Below are 12,855 nucleotides of genomic sequence, written 5' to 3'. Positions count from 1 at the left end.
CCCTAAACCCTAAACCCTAAACCCTAAACCCTAAACCCTAAACCCTAAACCCTAAACCCTAAACCCTAAACCCTAAACCCTAAACCCTAAACCCTAAACCCTAAACCCTAAACCCTAAACCCTAAACCCTAAACCCTAAACCCTAAACCCTAATTCCCCTAGAATTAGGGTCTAGAATACAAAATACCCTAAAAGGCGAGGAACGCCGCCGCGACAAGAGACACACACAAGGACACTCGCGCGATGGGACCATGAAGATGCTGGGGAAAGAGACGGCGTTCTGGTGGGAAAATTTTGGTACGACTTAAACCGCTCAACGGACAAAGAGCGACTGAAGCGTTTGAGAAACTTCGATGACGCGTCCAAGCATGCGCTCGAGTACCTCGAGACGTGTGAACCAAGAAAAGCCAAGGCTTTACCAGGCCGAAACGCTAAATAAGGCTGATGAAGAGATGAATGAGCTGATGATAATAACGGTCTCCACGCGAACAGAAAAACATTGTAATTCATCTGTCGATACATCCAAGCGAGTTTCACGCGCGCTTCACATTCAGAGCACGGCACGGCGAGAACCGTCTTCACGACGCGGATGTTCGCGCGACGCGCGATGACGCTCGGTATCAGCGCTTTGGGCGCCGTCGCTTTACTCGTCAGGAAGTCACTTCCGAGGGTACCCAAGGGTCGAAGGCTCGCCGCGGCGTCGGGTCGAACGGCTGGCGCGCACGAGGCGAGCACGAGGATCGACGCTGACGCCGCGAACGCGCCGCTGAAACCGAACGCGCGACGAGAGCCTCACGTGGTTCGATTCGGTGTCGTTGAGAACGAAGAACGCGGTGCCAACGCGATGAACCCGCCGAAGGAGCTCGTGGACGATTTGTTCTGGCTGCGGGACGACGAGCGGCGGCGAGAAGACGTGCTCGAGCATCTCGAAAAGGAGAATGCGTACACGGAGGCGCACACCGAACATTTGAAGAAGCTCGAGAAAGAAGTGTACGAGGAGATCATCGGTACGATCGAGGAGACAGACGAGGAGGTGCATTTCCCTTGGGGCGAAAATCACGACTACTTTGTGCAAACTCGAAAAGGCTCGTCGTATCCCATCGTGTGTCGCTGCGAACGTGGCGCAGAGACGGAGGTCGTTCTCGATGTGAACGAGGTGGCGAAGGGAATGAAATATTGCTCACTCGGTGCTTTCAAACCGAGTCCGACCCACGACATTTTGGCGTACGCTATCGACACAAACGGATACGAGACGTACGAAGTTCGATTCAAGGATTTGACGACGGGTAAGAACCTCGACGACGTGCTCACTGGCGTCGCTGGGGGCGTGAGCTGGGGCGGAGGCGTTAACCGCGAGGTCTACTACGCCACAATGGACGAAGCGCATCGGCCGCACAAGATTTGGCGGCACACGATGGGCACGGCGCAAGAGAAGGACTTGTGCGTACTCGAAGAACCAGACGCACTGTTCAACGTTGGCTTCTCTCGTACATCGAGCGATCGCTACCTGGTCCTCGAGTCGGAGTCAACGGAAACGAACGAGCTGCATTTGATAGACTTGGAATGCAACACGGCTGAGCCCGAGGCCAAACTTGTCCAAAAGCGCCGACTTCAGCATCGTTATTATATAGAGCATCGATGCGATAAGTTGTACATTTTGACGAATCGGCACGGTCAAATCAACTTTGAGCTTCTCGTGACGCCCACTGACGCCGTTGGTGAAGAAAACTGGATTCCGGTCGTCGACGCCACTGGTGCTACGCCTTTTCAGCACACTGTCTCGCGAACGCTCGAGAGTTTCTTCGCTCGAAAGAACCATCTCGTCTTAGAAGGTCGCGAGAATGGCTTCAGCGCTATTTGGGTCGCTCAATTGGACGCGAACGATGGAACTATTCGCGAATGGCACAAGACCACTTGGCCGAGCGAGAACGCTCTGGTCTATCCCGCAGTTGCCGGAGAAACTCTACGTTCAGTCAGCGCCAATCAAGTGTGGGACACAGACGAGATATACGTCGCGTATTCCTCGCTGACATCGCCGCGAACCGTGTACAAGTACAACATGCTCGCCAAGACGAAGGAAGAGATGAAAACGACGAAGGTGAAGGGATTCGATTCGACGAAGTACACGACGATGCGATTAGAAGTCACCGCGCGCGATGGCGTCAAGGTACCGGTGTCCATCGCGTACAAGACGGACATGCGCTCGCACAAAGGGCCGCTCTTACTCGACGGTTACGGATCGTATGGTATCAGTAACGATCCGTCTTTCATGCGCACGGCAGTTCCTCTCATGAACCGAGGCGTGACGATCGCCGTAGCACACATCCGCGGAGGCGGAGAGCTGGGTCGGGACTGGTATGAGAAGCAAGGAAAGTACTTGACCAAATTGAACACCTTCTATGATTTCATCGACGTGGCCGAGCACCTCGTCAGTACGGGATGGACGCAGCCGAGTAAGCTCGCAATCAGTGGACGCAGCGCCGGGGGTATGCTCATGGGATCGACGCTGAACATGCGGCCAGACTTATTTCGATGTGTCATCGCGGGCGTTCCTTTCGTCGACGTCATGGTGTCGATGTGCGACCCGAGTATTCCGTTAACGACGGGCGAGTGGGAAGAATGGGGTAACCCAAACGAGGAGGTTTATTTCGATTACATGATGAAGTACGCACCGATGGAGAACATCATGAAATCGGACAAACCTGACGTTCTCATCACCGCCGGCCTCCACGACCCTCGCGTGGCGTACTGGGAGGCGGCCAAATACGCTGCTCGGCTACGGGACTCCGTCACGAACGGCGCACGAGTTCTCTTGAAGACAGATATGAGTGCCGGTCACTTCTCTGCAAGCGATCGATACAAGCACTTCAAGCAAACTGCATTCGAGCACGCGTTTTTGCTCGAGTGTCTCGGTTTGGCGGGGAACACTGTGCGACCGAAGTGGACTCAATGAAAAAATTCTTCGAGACCCTCACCTTTTCATCGAGAGTACGTCGCACACGGTTGTTTGCGAGTAAGAATTAAGAATACGATGAATTTGATAACAAGGACGGTGTATTGGTGTATTGATATTAATGATGGGCGTCATCGAGCGTACGTTCTCGAGGACGGTGTATTTATTAAGGATAAAAGGATGGATCGAGCGTACGTTCTCGAGGAAGAACTCGTCGCCGTCACTCACTGCTCGTGGAAAATATTCAAGCGACGCTCTTCGTGTTCTTCTTCTTCTCGAGCGACGTGCGCGAGTTTCTTCAACAGCGCCGTGTCCATACCACCCTCGGTACAGAGTTCAATCCATTCGGCCAGGTCAATGCGCTCTGCACGGAGCTCTTCGTACGTGCGTCGTTTTTTACCCGCCAGATAGTTCGCTTGCGATTGACGATCGCCCGCCAAAACGATGTAACGCGCCATTTGCCGGCACTCCTGTTCAGATAGTCGCAGACGCGTCGATTTGTTCGTTTCTCCCTTCGAAAGACCGTCACCCGACATGGTGTCTGATGCATGGAACGTCTCCTTGACGAGTTCATAAATCTCATCGATGTCGAGTCCGTCTTTACCGCCTCCGGATGCGTCTCCTCGTCTGAACGAAGGCATCGAGAGTATCCCCTGAACGGCAAATTTTGCCGCCTCGCGCTCGAAGTTCAATTCTTCATTCATGTGCGACTTGTACATGAGCGATCGCGCTCCCAAAAAGTACATCGCGACCATGTCGCAGACACTGTTCGCGACCTTCAACATCACGAGACCACTCACGATGACATTGATGATATACACCACGTTAAGCACTCCAACGATCCCGCTCGTCGTGACGTCGATGAAGACTCCGTATCGATACATGTCCATCAAGTAGCCCTTCGGTTTGCCAGTTTGTTGATCAATCGGATCGTTAATAGCGCCCGGTTCGCTCGGGCGATACGATATTCCTTGACCAAGACCGGTCCAAGTGAACGTAGGCTCAACTTCAAGGATTGCGTACGGCGTGTTCCCTTTGGAGAGTGTGTCGCTCGCATCTTTCGAGTGCAAATCGTAGTTGTAATATTTGATTGATGCGAATATGCGCACACCGCCGAGGCGGACCATGGGCGTTCTCGTGGCATCGTCACCTCGACCGTATTCACCCGAAACGTCCTTACCGATATTCGCTGTCTGATCGGCGTATCGCTTGTCGAGGTCCACCTGCGCGACGTCGAGTATTTGCTTCAGCGACATTTCAATCGGTCGACCGGCTTCAAACGTGAGCACCGTCTCCGTCGAGCCACTGCGTCTGACATATGTCTTCGGCATTTTCGCGGCATGACCTTTCGTCTCAAATTCGTGCGTGATTCCGAGGCTGACGTGTTCCGCGCCGATGGCGAGTAGCTCGGTCTGGCGCTTATAGTAGCACACACCAGCCGTCCCGGCAGCGCTCTCTCTTGGAAATGACGTCCCGGCCTCAAACTCCTTTGTCGCGTTGCATTCGACGCTCCCCTTTGGTTCACGGTACGTGTGTTTTTGCGTCACGTGCGTCGTGAAGAAGATGCCGCCGTCGACGCGTTTCCAGATGAGCTCGTCTGGCGTCATGTACGCGCATTTTACGTTTTCGTACTCCCACGCTGCGCTGTAGTTGAACTTGTACGCGTCGAGCGCGTTGTTTGCTGCTCCAGCGCCGCACGGGAGGAGCGTGTAGTTGTTCCCATTAATGGTCTTCGTCCCGGTCGTGTTCTGCTCGGACGTCGTCGTCTGAATGGTGTTGAAGTTATCGTTCCCGTTCCCCCAATTCGAAACTCGACCGATCGGGACCTCCGTCTGCAGGTACGCCTTCCCACTGACGAGCGAGAAGATGACGTAAAAGAGGATCACGCCCTGAAGCGCGACGTTCGTCACCGCCAATCTGTAATCTTGAATGAGAATCCATTTCGACGTCTTGTACGTCATGCGACGCCCGATCGCGGTGAGCGCGGTGACCGGACCGCCCATGACGCCACCGCCGACGTGTGATCACCTCCTTGCTTCGTCCGTCGCGATTTATCGTCCACGAGCGCTGCGTGCGCGACTGACGACGTCGATGTGAGGCGTAGGGGGGATTAAGAAAAAGATTAATCAGCAGAAATGCTCGGGTCGCATCGGCGCACCCCAGTCGTCGTCGTCGCGCCCCGCCTCGCGCGCGCGCGAACGTGCGAGCGCGATGACGAGCGATCGCGGTGAAGAGAAGACGTTCGCGACGACGTCCGCGACGACCTCGTGCGCGCTCGCGCGGGCGAACGATGCATCGTCGTCGTCGTCGTTCGGCTCCTTGGTGCGCGTCATCGGTCGATGGCGACCGCTCAAGACGCCCAGGGTGACGATGAGCGTGTTCTTATACGTGTTGGGGATGTACGTCGCGTTTTACGCGCGAGCACCGGTGGAGATCACGCCGCGCATGCGGGCTCGGTACGACGCCGCGCTCTCGGCGATGGACGAGGAGTTGGGCGCGACTTTGCGAGAGGCGGAGGGTGATTACCGAAACGCTGAGCTCGCATTACGTGCCGCGACGCCGTTCGGTTGGCGATTCTCCGCGACGGTGACGCACAGAGCGAGGGTTGACGCCGCGCGACGGAGACGAAACTCGGCGGAGCGGAAATTGGCCGAAATCGAAAAGAAGCGGACCGAGGCCATGCGCGCGGCGAGATCAGAGCTTGGATTGTGGTCAGAGTTGGGCGTTGGCGACGCGAAAGCGCTCTTCAAGCGATCATACGAGAGAGGTAAAATTTTCGCCACGCGACACACGTTCTGGGATGGATTATCGCTCATCTTACGGAGCAAGAGCGACGAGTCTCTCATCTCATTTTTTCTACGATGGCTCATGATTGCGCTCTCGAATTTCACGTTGGGTATGTTCACCGCGATATTTTCGTACGCCATCGCGCTGCCGGGACTGATTCGTTCATTTAGCACCTCTATTTGGTCGGCGTTTGCGTTTTATTTCGTCGCCGTCGTCGCCGCCGTGTCGGTCGTCGTCAGTATTTTACTCGCGATGTACTCAGCCGCCGCGGGTGGGACATACGCGCTCGTCAAGTATGCGGGACCGGCGCTCGCGCGTCTTGATGCGGCCGAAGAACGTCGGCGCGCGCGAATCGGACAACGGTCGCACTACGACCGGACGAGGATGCACCGGGCGCATCAAGACTGATAAGATTGGAGAGCGTCGAAGAAGGGTAGACGCAAAGCAGTACGGTCGGTATCGCTAAAGAGTTTATGAATTTTATAGCAACATTCGAGCCACCTAATAAAGATGAGGCGCTCTGGCGCTCAACCGCCGCCGCCAAACCACCCGCGCCCGCGCTTCCCCCTCTCCCTCCTCCGCGACTCTTCCAACCACGTCGGCGTGTGATACAGAAACGGATCAGTCGGTTCGTTCCCCACCTCGCTCCGCATGCACCGCATGAAGAGATTCCAAGCCGGCGGCACGGTGAGGAGAGGATTGCCCTCGAAGAGCGCCTGGACGACATCCTCCAGCCTGTCGTTGCATCGGTGCTCGCGCGCGCGCCTGTGCGTGGGATAGAGCTCAACCTTACCGTTTCGCGCGCTTTCCATCGCCCTCGCCGCGGTCTCGCTCGTCGACGCCGCCGCAAACACGGACGAGGCGTGCTCAGTGCGACCTGGTGATCCTTCCCGAGCGGAAAACATCCTCGACGTGGACGTGGCGGACGATTCGATGCGTCTCTCAGCGTCTTGCGCGCGCGAGAATGGCGCGCCGCCGTCGCGCCCGTCGCCGATCGGTGTCTCAGAAGACATCGAACGCGAGAGAGTGAGGCTTCAGAGATGACGGACGCACTCCGCCGGGCGAGCGTGTCGCGTGGCGGTTAAGAATTTTCGTCGATTCGACAATGGACTACTATACTCGCACGCGATGTTCTTTACACATCGGCTTTTATCGTCGTAAACGCTGAATCGCGCGCGCGCGCGCGAGCGCGTTCGGCGTCCAGGACGGACGCAGACGGGCAGTTTATTGGCTGCGAAATCGAGCGAAATCGAGAGCGCGTCAGTCTTCGGGGGCACTCAAGGAGCACGATGGACGCGATCGCGGCGTTTTATGACGAAACATTCCGCGTCGCGCGTTGTGTTCAAGAAGAGGGCTCGCACGTTCGGTCCATCGACGCACCAGGAGGCTTCGTAAGCAGCCGCGTCCATCATGTTGTCGACTTCGCTCGGGTTGGACATCTTGACCTTCATGAGCCAGCCTTCGCCGAAGGAGCTTTCGTTAACCATGCCCGGAGTGTCGTTCAAGGCATCATTGACAGCCACAACTTCACCGGAGAGCGGGGAGTACACGTCGGACGCAGCCTTGACGGACTCAACGACGCCGAAGGACGACTTGGCCTCAACCTTGCTGCCGACTTCCGGCAGTTCCACGTAAACAATGTCTCCCAATTCAGCCTGTATCGAGAGCAGCGCGATCGCATCGTCAGTCTGCGTCGCTCATCACTCATATTTTCGCGCGCAAATCCTGCGCGAGAGACGGAGCGAGGTCGTCGATCGCGCCAGAGAGCTCGGTCGAGATCGAGCCGATTCAAGGCCCCCAGTCGAGACGACGCGCCTGCGCGTGGTCGGTGATGCCGATGGTCGCGACATCGCCCTCAACCTTCGCCCACTCGTGCGATGGCATGTACTTCAGTCCTTCGATCACTGCCGTCGCGAAAATCGGTGAAACGCGTCGTCAATCTTCGTGTTCCTCCCGCGTCCCGTCGCCCGTCGCTCAGCCGCGGGTGGGGGCCACCGTCGGGACGTTCAAACGTCCGCCTCGTCCGATGACACCCTCGACCGTTCGATCGGCGCTTCGTGAGAGCGGTTCTCACGTCCGTCTCGATCGCGTTCGCGTGTTCGTCGTCATCGCTTTCGTCCTCGCCTCGCGATCGTCGCGCGTTCGATCGGATCACCGCCCGGTCGAGGTGACGTTCGTCGTCGGTCATCCGCGTCTCCCTCGCGCGCGTACCGGTGGAGTACAGCGCGCGCGCGCCGAACGCGGCGCCGCAGCACATGGGCGCCATCGCGGTGGAGCTTCGGGACAGAGCCAACAGGGCGGTGCGAGCGGACATCGTCGTCGTCGTCGGTCGTCTCGAAGTAAACGCGCGCGCGCGAGGACGACGCGCAGGGCGTGGATAATATGACACACGCGGGTGTCTGTGGACGCACCCGATTTTTTTTTTTTTCACGACACCGAGTCGTGGGCGTCGAGCGACCGACGACGACGACGACGCGTCGAACGACGGACCGCAGAGACCGACGGCGAGGACGCGTCGGGGCGCGCCGAGAGCGAGACGATCGAGAACCTCGCGCGCGCGGTTGTCGCGCGTCGCTGGACGCGCGGAGGCTTTGAGAACCCGTCCCTCGCATTCTCTCCTCTGGTGAACCCGTCAATCGGTCGAACGATCGTCACTCGCGCTGGATTCGTGAGAGCGGTCGAGTGCGATGACGAGCGCGACGACGGATGATGTCATTCGAGGAAGCACCGTTGTCGGACGCCTCACCGACGCTTTGAGAGCGTCGACGTCGCAGGCGGCGAAGACGCAGACGACGGACGCGGCGACGTCGCGCGTCGCGACGCCGCGCGTCGTCGTGGACTTTGCGAGTCAAATGCTGGCATTCTTTGCGTTCTCGTGGGAATCGGCCTGTTGGTCATTACTTGCAGCGCTATTCGTCGGCACGTGGCTGCGACGAACGTGGCGGCGGCGCATGCGAAAAGCGCTCGCAAGCGCAGAGATGCAGCACTCGCTCGACTCACAGTTCACCACGGTGGAACATGGAGCGATGGAGTGGATCAATCATTTACTGAGACATCTCTGGATGTGTACCGCGGGCACGTTTGCGGATCAGCAGGTGAACGATATTGCCAAGGGAATTATCGAGGGGTTGGCGGAGACTAAGCCGAGCTTTGTGAAGGACGTGCAGCTCGCCGACTTTACGCTTGGATCGATGCCGCCCAAAATCAAGCTGTACACGACGCGATACAACCCGACGCTGGATTACTTACAATTCGAGTTTGACATCGATTGGTATGGCGACTCGGCGCACGCCCGATTGGTGACAAAGATCAAGTTAGCTGCGGCGATTCCGTCGCTCACGGTTCCCATCCACCTGACGGATTTCGGTCTGCGAGGCCGCCTATTGGTGGGAATGCGTCTCACGAAACGTGTGCCAGGCGTATCTGGCATGGACGTCTCGTTTCGAGGCGCACCGAAAGTGGACGTCTCCGTTCGTCCAGTGGGATTACCCATTTCCGATATTCCTGGCCTGTACGATTGGATCATGGGGAAAATCGAGGACGTGCTCTGCAAAAAGTTTCTCGAACCGAGGCGCATGTATGTGGACGTGGAGGGTAAGTTCTTGGAGAAAATGGCGAGCGCCGATTTCCTCGGCAAGGGGGGTACGCTCGTGTGCAGAGTGATGACGTTAAAGGGAGTCCCGACGAGTAAGGCGTCTGGATATCCGTGGGTGGAAGTTACATACAACGGCTCGCGCAAGATCACGGCGACACGACCACTCAACAAAGTTATGCACTTCGGCGGCGCCCTCGCGTTCCCTTTACCCGATGATACGAATTGGAAATCCACAGACGCCGATAATAATGAAAGAATGGAATTAGGCACGGTACGCGTGCGCGTAATGGATAGGGCGCCTGTTGGAAAAGACATTTTCATCATGGGCGAGGCTGTCTTTGGCGCGCACCGTCGAACAGAAAGTGAAACGCACTACATGTCGCTTTCTCTTGGATCTCACGCGGAAAAATCAAAATATGGCGTCTCGATGAAAGTCCCGATAATAGCACGGATTGAGTGGGAGGTATTACCGCCGATAAGTCGCTGGGACCCTCTCAAACCAGCCGTCTCGAAGGCTCGATCGGCGATTCCCATGCGGTGTAAGGCAGACAGCGGTGCAGACAATACGGATGATGATGGTGGTGACGACGACGTCGACATCGACGACGACGACGACGACGACGACGACGACAACGATTATTTGGAAGGTCACGAAACCTCCGGCGTTCTCAGTGAACCGAATGTGGCGAGTGATGGCGAACCACACTCACCGCTCTCGAGATGGCGCAGCGATGTGGCGACGAGGATAGACTCAAATGAGGCGGACGCAAAGTGGCAAACGCTGGACGTGGCCGCTGAATACGTCCTTCAGCTCGCCAAACTCCGCGTCATGCTGCAACGAGAACGTGATGCGTCGACGGAAACGATCGCAGGCCTCAAATCTGACTTGAGTCTGGCTCGTGAGACGTTGCTTCTCGAGCGCGAGCGCCGAGCGCAGGAACTCAAGCGAGCGCTGTTAGAGGGCGTCAGAATTTTCGTCCACACGAAAAACTCGAAGGCTGGTTTAACCGGGAAAGACGAGATGTATATTCGTTACCACGGATACAAGCACTATTTCACGCTTCACAAGAAGCATGGTGTAAAGGCGAAGCCTTTGCACACGATGCATATCTCACACATCTCGCACGCCGTGCTGGGCACAAAGAATTTCACCTTGGGCGTGTCAAAGGCGCACGATGAGAGAGAGAGTACGAACGCAAAGAGCGCTCGTGGAAGAAAAATTCGATCATTGGTGAGCGCCAGATGTTTTTCCGTACTCTTCATGACGGAAGAGCAGTACAAGCGACAGTGCGATCAGATCACCGAGGCGCGAGCGCTTGAGATTGAAACGAAGAAACGAAGAGGAGAGGCGCTCGACGATGGAGACGATGAAGATATGCGGTTTGAGCCTCGTGGAGGTCTCACTTCCATAGGAATCGTGGGATTAGACCTTGAGCTCCCGTTCGAGGGTAACGGTAGAAGTGCGCGCGAGTGGGTCGATGGCATCAACGCCCTCAAGGAGGTATTCAATGCGACGGAGTATCCGTATTTGAAAGTTTTTCAGCGAAAGGAAAGTGGCGATGGGACGAGTCGACGTAGTGTGAGCGCGCGGAGTTTATCAATTGATACTAGTGCGGCGGCTCATAAGAGCGAGATGCCGACGAAGGAGACACCTATGTCATTCGTTGAGGCTTCGTCTGTTCGTTAAATGAAATGGACGAGCAATGCGCGCGCGATGATGACGCACTAGGGTTTAGAATTCTGCATCGCTTGTAGACCGGTGGAGGTCGTGTCGCTATGTGTTTCTTTCTCCACTTAATTGCATCTCTAGAGATTTCACTATTCTATGTCGATTTCAACCGCGCGGGGCGCCGCCGGGCATCGCGTTCGCAAAGGACAACGATCGCACGCTGGATTTCGAGAGTGACACACGTTCTGTCCTAACGCAATCAAACCGAGCGTGAGCTCCTCCCAATCGTCGCGATGCACTCTGGCCTGCAGTTTCATACGCACGCGCTCGGGATCATCACATTTTCCTACCCATCCCAACCTTCTGGAGACTCTCTGGACGTGTGTGTCGACGACGACGCCGGCATACTGCGCAGAACTCTCGTCGTAGCTTACGGACGCGACCAAGTGCGCGAGTTTGTCCCCCACGCCAGGTAATGTCTTAAGCGCGCCCACAGTTCTTGGTACGGTATCGCGGAACTTGAAATGGATAGCCTCCGAGCACTCCTTAATGTATTTTGCTTTTGCTCGCCACAAGTTGAGCGTTTTCAGTGCTGACTCGAGCGTGGCTCTGTCCATCTTCCGAACGCGCTCTATCGTGACATCACCGCTCATGTGATCATCTCGCAATCGCTGAAAAGCCCTCAACGCGACTCGGTCGAGGCACTGCACGCTCATCAGTGCCGCGACGAGACATTGGAACCGCGCCTGCGGCCGCGCAGCCAGAGAGACGACCAACGAGTGAAACTCATCCACGCTCGCTTCGCCGTCTTTTCCGTCTCGCCAATCGCGCAGACGCTCCCACGCTTCATCGAACACGTTCTCGTCAACCTCTCTCGCTCGCTCGCTCGAGCACGATACCTCGTGATCGTCGTCGCCTCCAACCATGACTTTATCCACTTTATCGCTCAACGGTCTCGACGGTTCAACGTTCGTCGTGCGTTTCCCATCGTCCCGTTCGAGCCTGAACGTGTCGCACAGGGCGAAAAAATCCGTTGCCATCAGCGCTATAGACGACCGCCGTCGCCAACACCGCGTCGACGAGTGGGGGCGTCTGCGTTGGTGTGTGCGCGTTCCCGTCGTCGCGGTCGAGTGGGACGTGGACGTTAGCCACGCAATAATATCACACACACACACGTACACACACATACAAGTACCACTAAAATCTAAAAATGAGACGAATGATTGCTCGTATCCCACGCCGGTGCCGCGTTCACGACCCATCCCGAGGACGAGACGCCCGAGCGCGGACGTCTCGAGCGAACAAAGGCGTCCAAGTCGTCGCATACGCGCGCGGCGCTCGTCTTCGGCGGCGGTCTCGCGAACTCGACCCACCCCTCGCCGTCGAGCGCGTGTGAATCTCTGATGAACACCCTGGGAACACTTCCGGCGTAGAGCTCGGCCCAGAGCTCGTTCTCGCTCACGTCCTTGGAGACGAGGATGAAGTCACGCAGGGCGTCTCGCGCCGTCCCAGTGCGCGCGCTCGCCTCGCCTCTTCGCGCGCTCTCCAGCGCGCACTCGATCTTCTCCTTCAGACCGTCGCACAGGCAGCACCCGGGCTTGGTGTACACCGCTATCGTGAACGGCGACGCGTCGTCGTCGTCGTCGTCGTCGTCGAAACGTTCGTTCGAGCAGTCCTCTTTCGACGCTCTTCGAGGCGAAAACGTCGATCGAACGAGTCGTGCGCGCGCGCTCGGACGCGACGCAGAGGTTAAGCGCGTCGGCGTGTACGAAGTGGACTCGATCGCGGCGACCGATGGGGTCGATGCCGAGCGCATGTCGTTCGCGCCGTGGCGCGCGCCGGCGAGTGCGG

At 57.1% G+C, this 12,855-nt stretch overlaps 8 protein-coding genes across 8 annotated transcripts; 3 read left to right on the top strand and 5 right to left on the bottom strand.

Moving 5' to 3' along the window:
* Positions 1 to 607: 607 nt before the first annotated feature.
* On the top strand, positions 608 to 2,953 carry OT_ostta15g02930 (Peptidase S9A, prolyl oligopeptidase; the record flags this gene model as incomplete). Its single annotated transcript, XM_022982475.1, has 1 exon — positions 608 to 2,953. One exon carries the CDS (start codon positions 608 to 610, stop codon positions 2,951 to 2,953), a length of 2,346 nt encoding a protein of 781 aa, XP_022841227.1.
* Positions 2,954 to 3,177: 224 nt separating this feature from the next.
* Positions 3,178 to 4,956, bottom strand: OT_ostta15g02920 (P2X purinoreceptor; the record flags this gene model as incomplete). Its single annotated transcript, XM_003083402.1, has 1 exon — positions 3,178 to 4,956. The coding sequence occupies one exon, from the start codon at positions 4,954 to 4,956 to the stop codon at positions 3,178 to 3,180; it is 1,779 nt and encodes a 592-aa protein (XP_003083450.1).
* Positions 4,957 to 5,164: 208 nt separating this feature from the next.
* OT_ostta15g02910 (unnamed product) lies at positions 5,165 to 6,148 on the top strand (the record flags this gene model as incomplete). Its single annotated transcript, XM_003083401.1, has 1 exon — positions 5,165 to 6,148. The coding sequence occupies one exon, from the start codon at positions 5,165 to 5,167 to the stop codon at positions 6,146 to 6,148; it is 984 nt and encodes a 327-aa protein (XP_003083449.1).
* Positions 6,149 to 6,267: 119 nt separating this feature from the next.
* On the bottom strand, positions 6,268 to 6,753 carry OT_ostta15g02905 (unnamed product; the record flags this gene model as incomplete). The annotated part of the gene is made up of 1 exon (XM_003083400.1): positions 6,268 to 6,753. One exon carries the CDS (start codon positions 6,751 to 6,753, stop codon positions 6,268 to 6,270), a length of 486 nt encoding a protein of 161 aa, XP_003083448.1.
* A 211-nt stretch (positions 6,754 to 6,964) lies between these two features.
* Positions 6,965 to 8,054, bottom strand: OT_ostta15g02900 (Glycine cleavage H-protein, subgroup; the record flags this gene model as incomplete). The annotated part of the gene is made up of 4 exons (XM_022982474.1): positions 6,965 to 6,971; positions 7,121 to 7,395; positions 7,556 to 7,644; positions 7,952 to 8,054. The coding sequence occupies 4 exons, from the start codon at positions 8,052 to 8,054 to the stop codon at positions 6,965 to 6,967; spliced, it is 474 nt and encodes a 157-aa protein (XP_022841226.1).
* Positions 8,055 to 8,427: 373 nt separating this feature from the next.
* On the top strand, positions 8,428 to 11,022 carry OT_ostta15g02890 (unnamed product; the record flags this gene model as incomplete). The annotated part of the gene is made up of 1 exon (XM_003083398.1): positions 8,428 to 11,022. One exon carries the CDS (start codon positions 8,428 to 8,430, stop codon positions 11,020 to 11,022), a length of 2,595 nt encoding a protein of 864 aa, XP_003083446.1.
* Positions 11,023 to 11,153: 131 nt separating this feature from the next.
* On the bottom strand, positions 11,154 to 12,044 carry OT_ostta15g02880 (Endonuclease III-like, iron-sulphur cluster loop motif; the record flags this gene model as incomplete). The annotated part of the gene is made up of 1 exon (XM_003083397.1): positions 11,154 to 12,044. One exon carries the CDS (start codon positions 12,042 to 12,044, stop codon positions 11,154 to 11,156), a length of 891 nt encoding a protein of 296 aa, XP_003083445.1.
* Positions 12,045 to 12,208: 164 nt separating this feature from the next.
* On the bottom strand, positions 12,209 to 12,820 carry OT_ostta15g02875 (Thioredoxin-like fold; the record flags this gene model as incomplete). Its single annotated transcript, XM_022982473.1, has 1 exon — positions 12,209 to 12,820. One exon carries the CDS (start codon positions 12,818 to 12,820, stop codon positions 12,209 to 12,211), a length of 612 nt encoding a protein of 203 aa, XP_022841225.1.
* Positions 12,821 to 12,855: the final 35 nt, after the last annotated feature.

Source organism: Ostreococcus tauri, assembly GCF_000214015.3.
Source record: "Ostreococcus tauri WGS project CAID00000000 data, contig chromosome 15, whole genome shotgun sequence".
NCBI classification, from domain to species: Eukaryota; Viridiplantae; Chlorophyta; class Mamiellophyceae; order Mamiellales; family Bathycoccaceae; genus Ostreococcus; species Ostreococcus tauri.
This window is presented reverse-complemented; position numbering and strand designations above follow the sequence as displayed.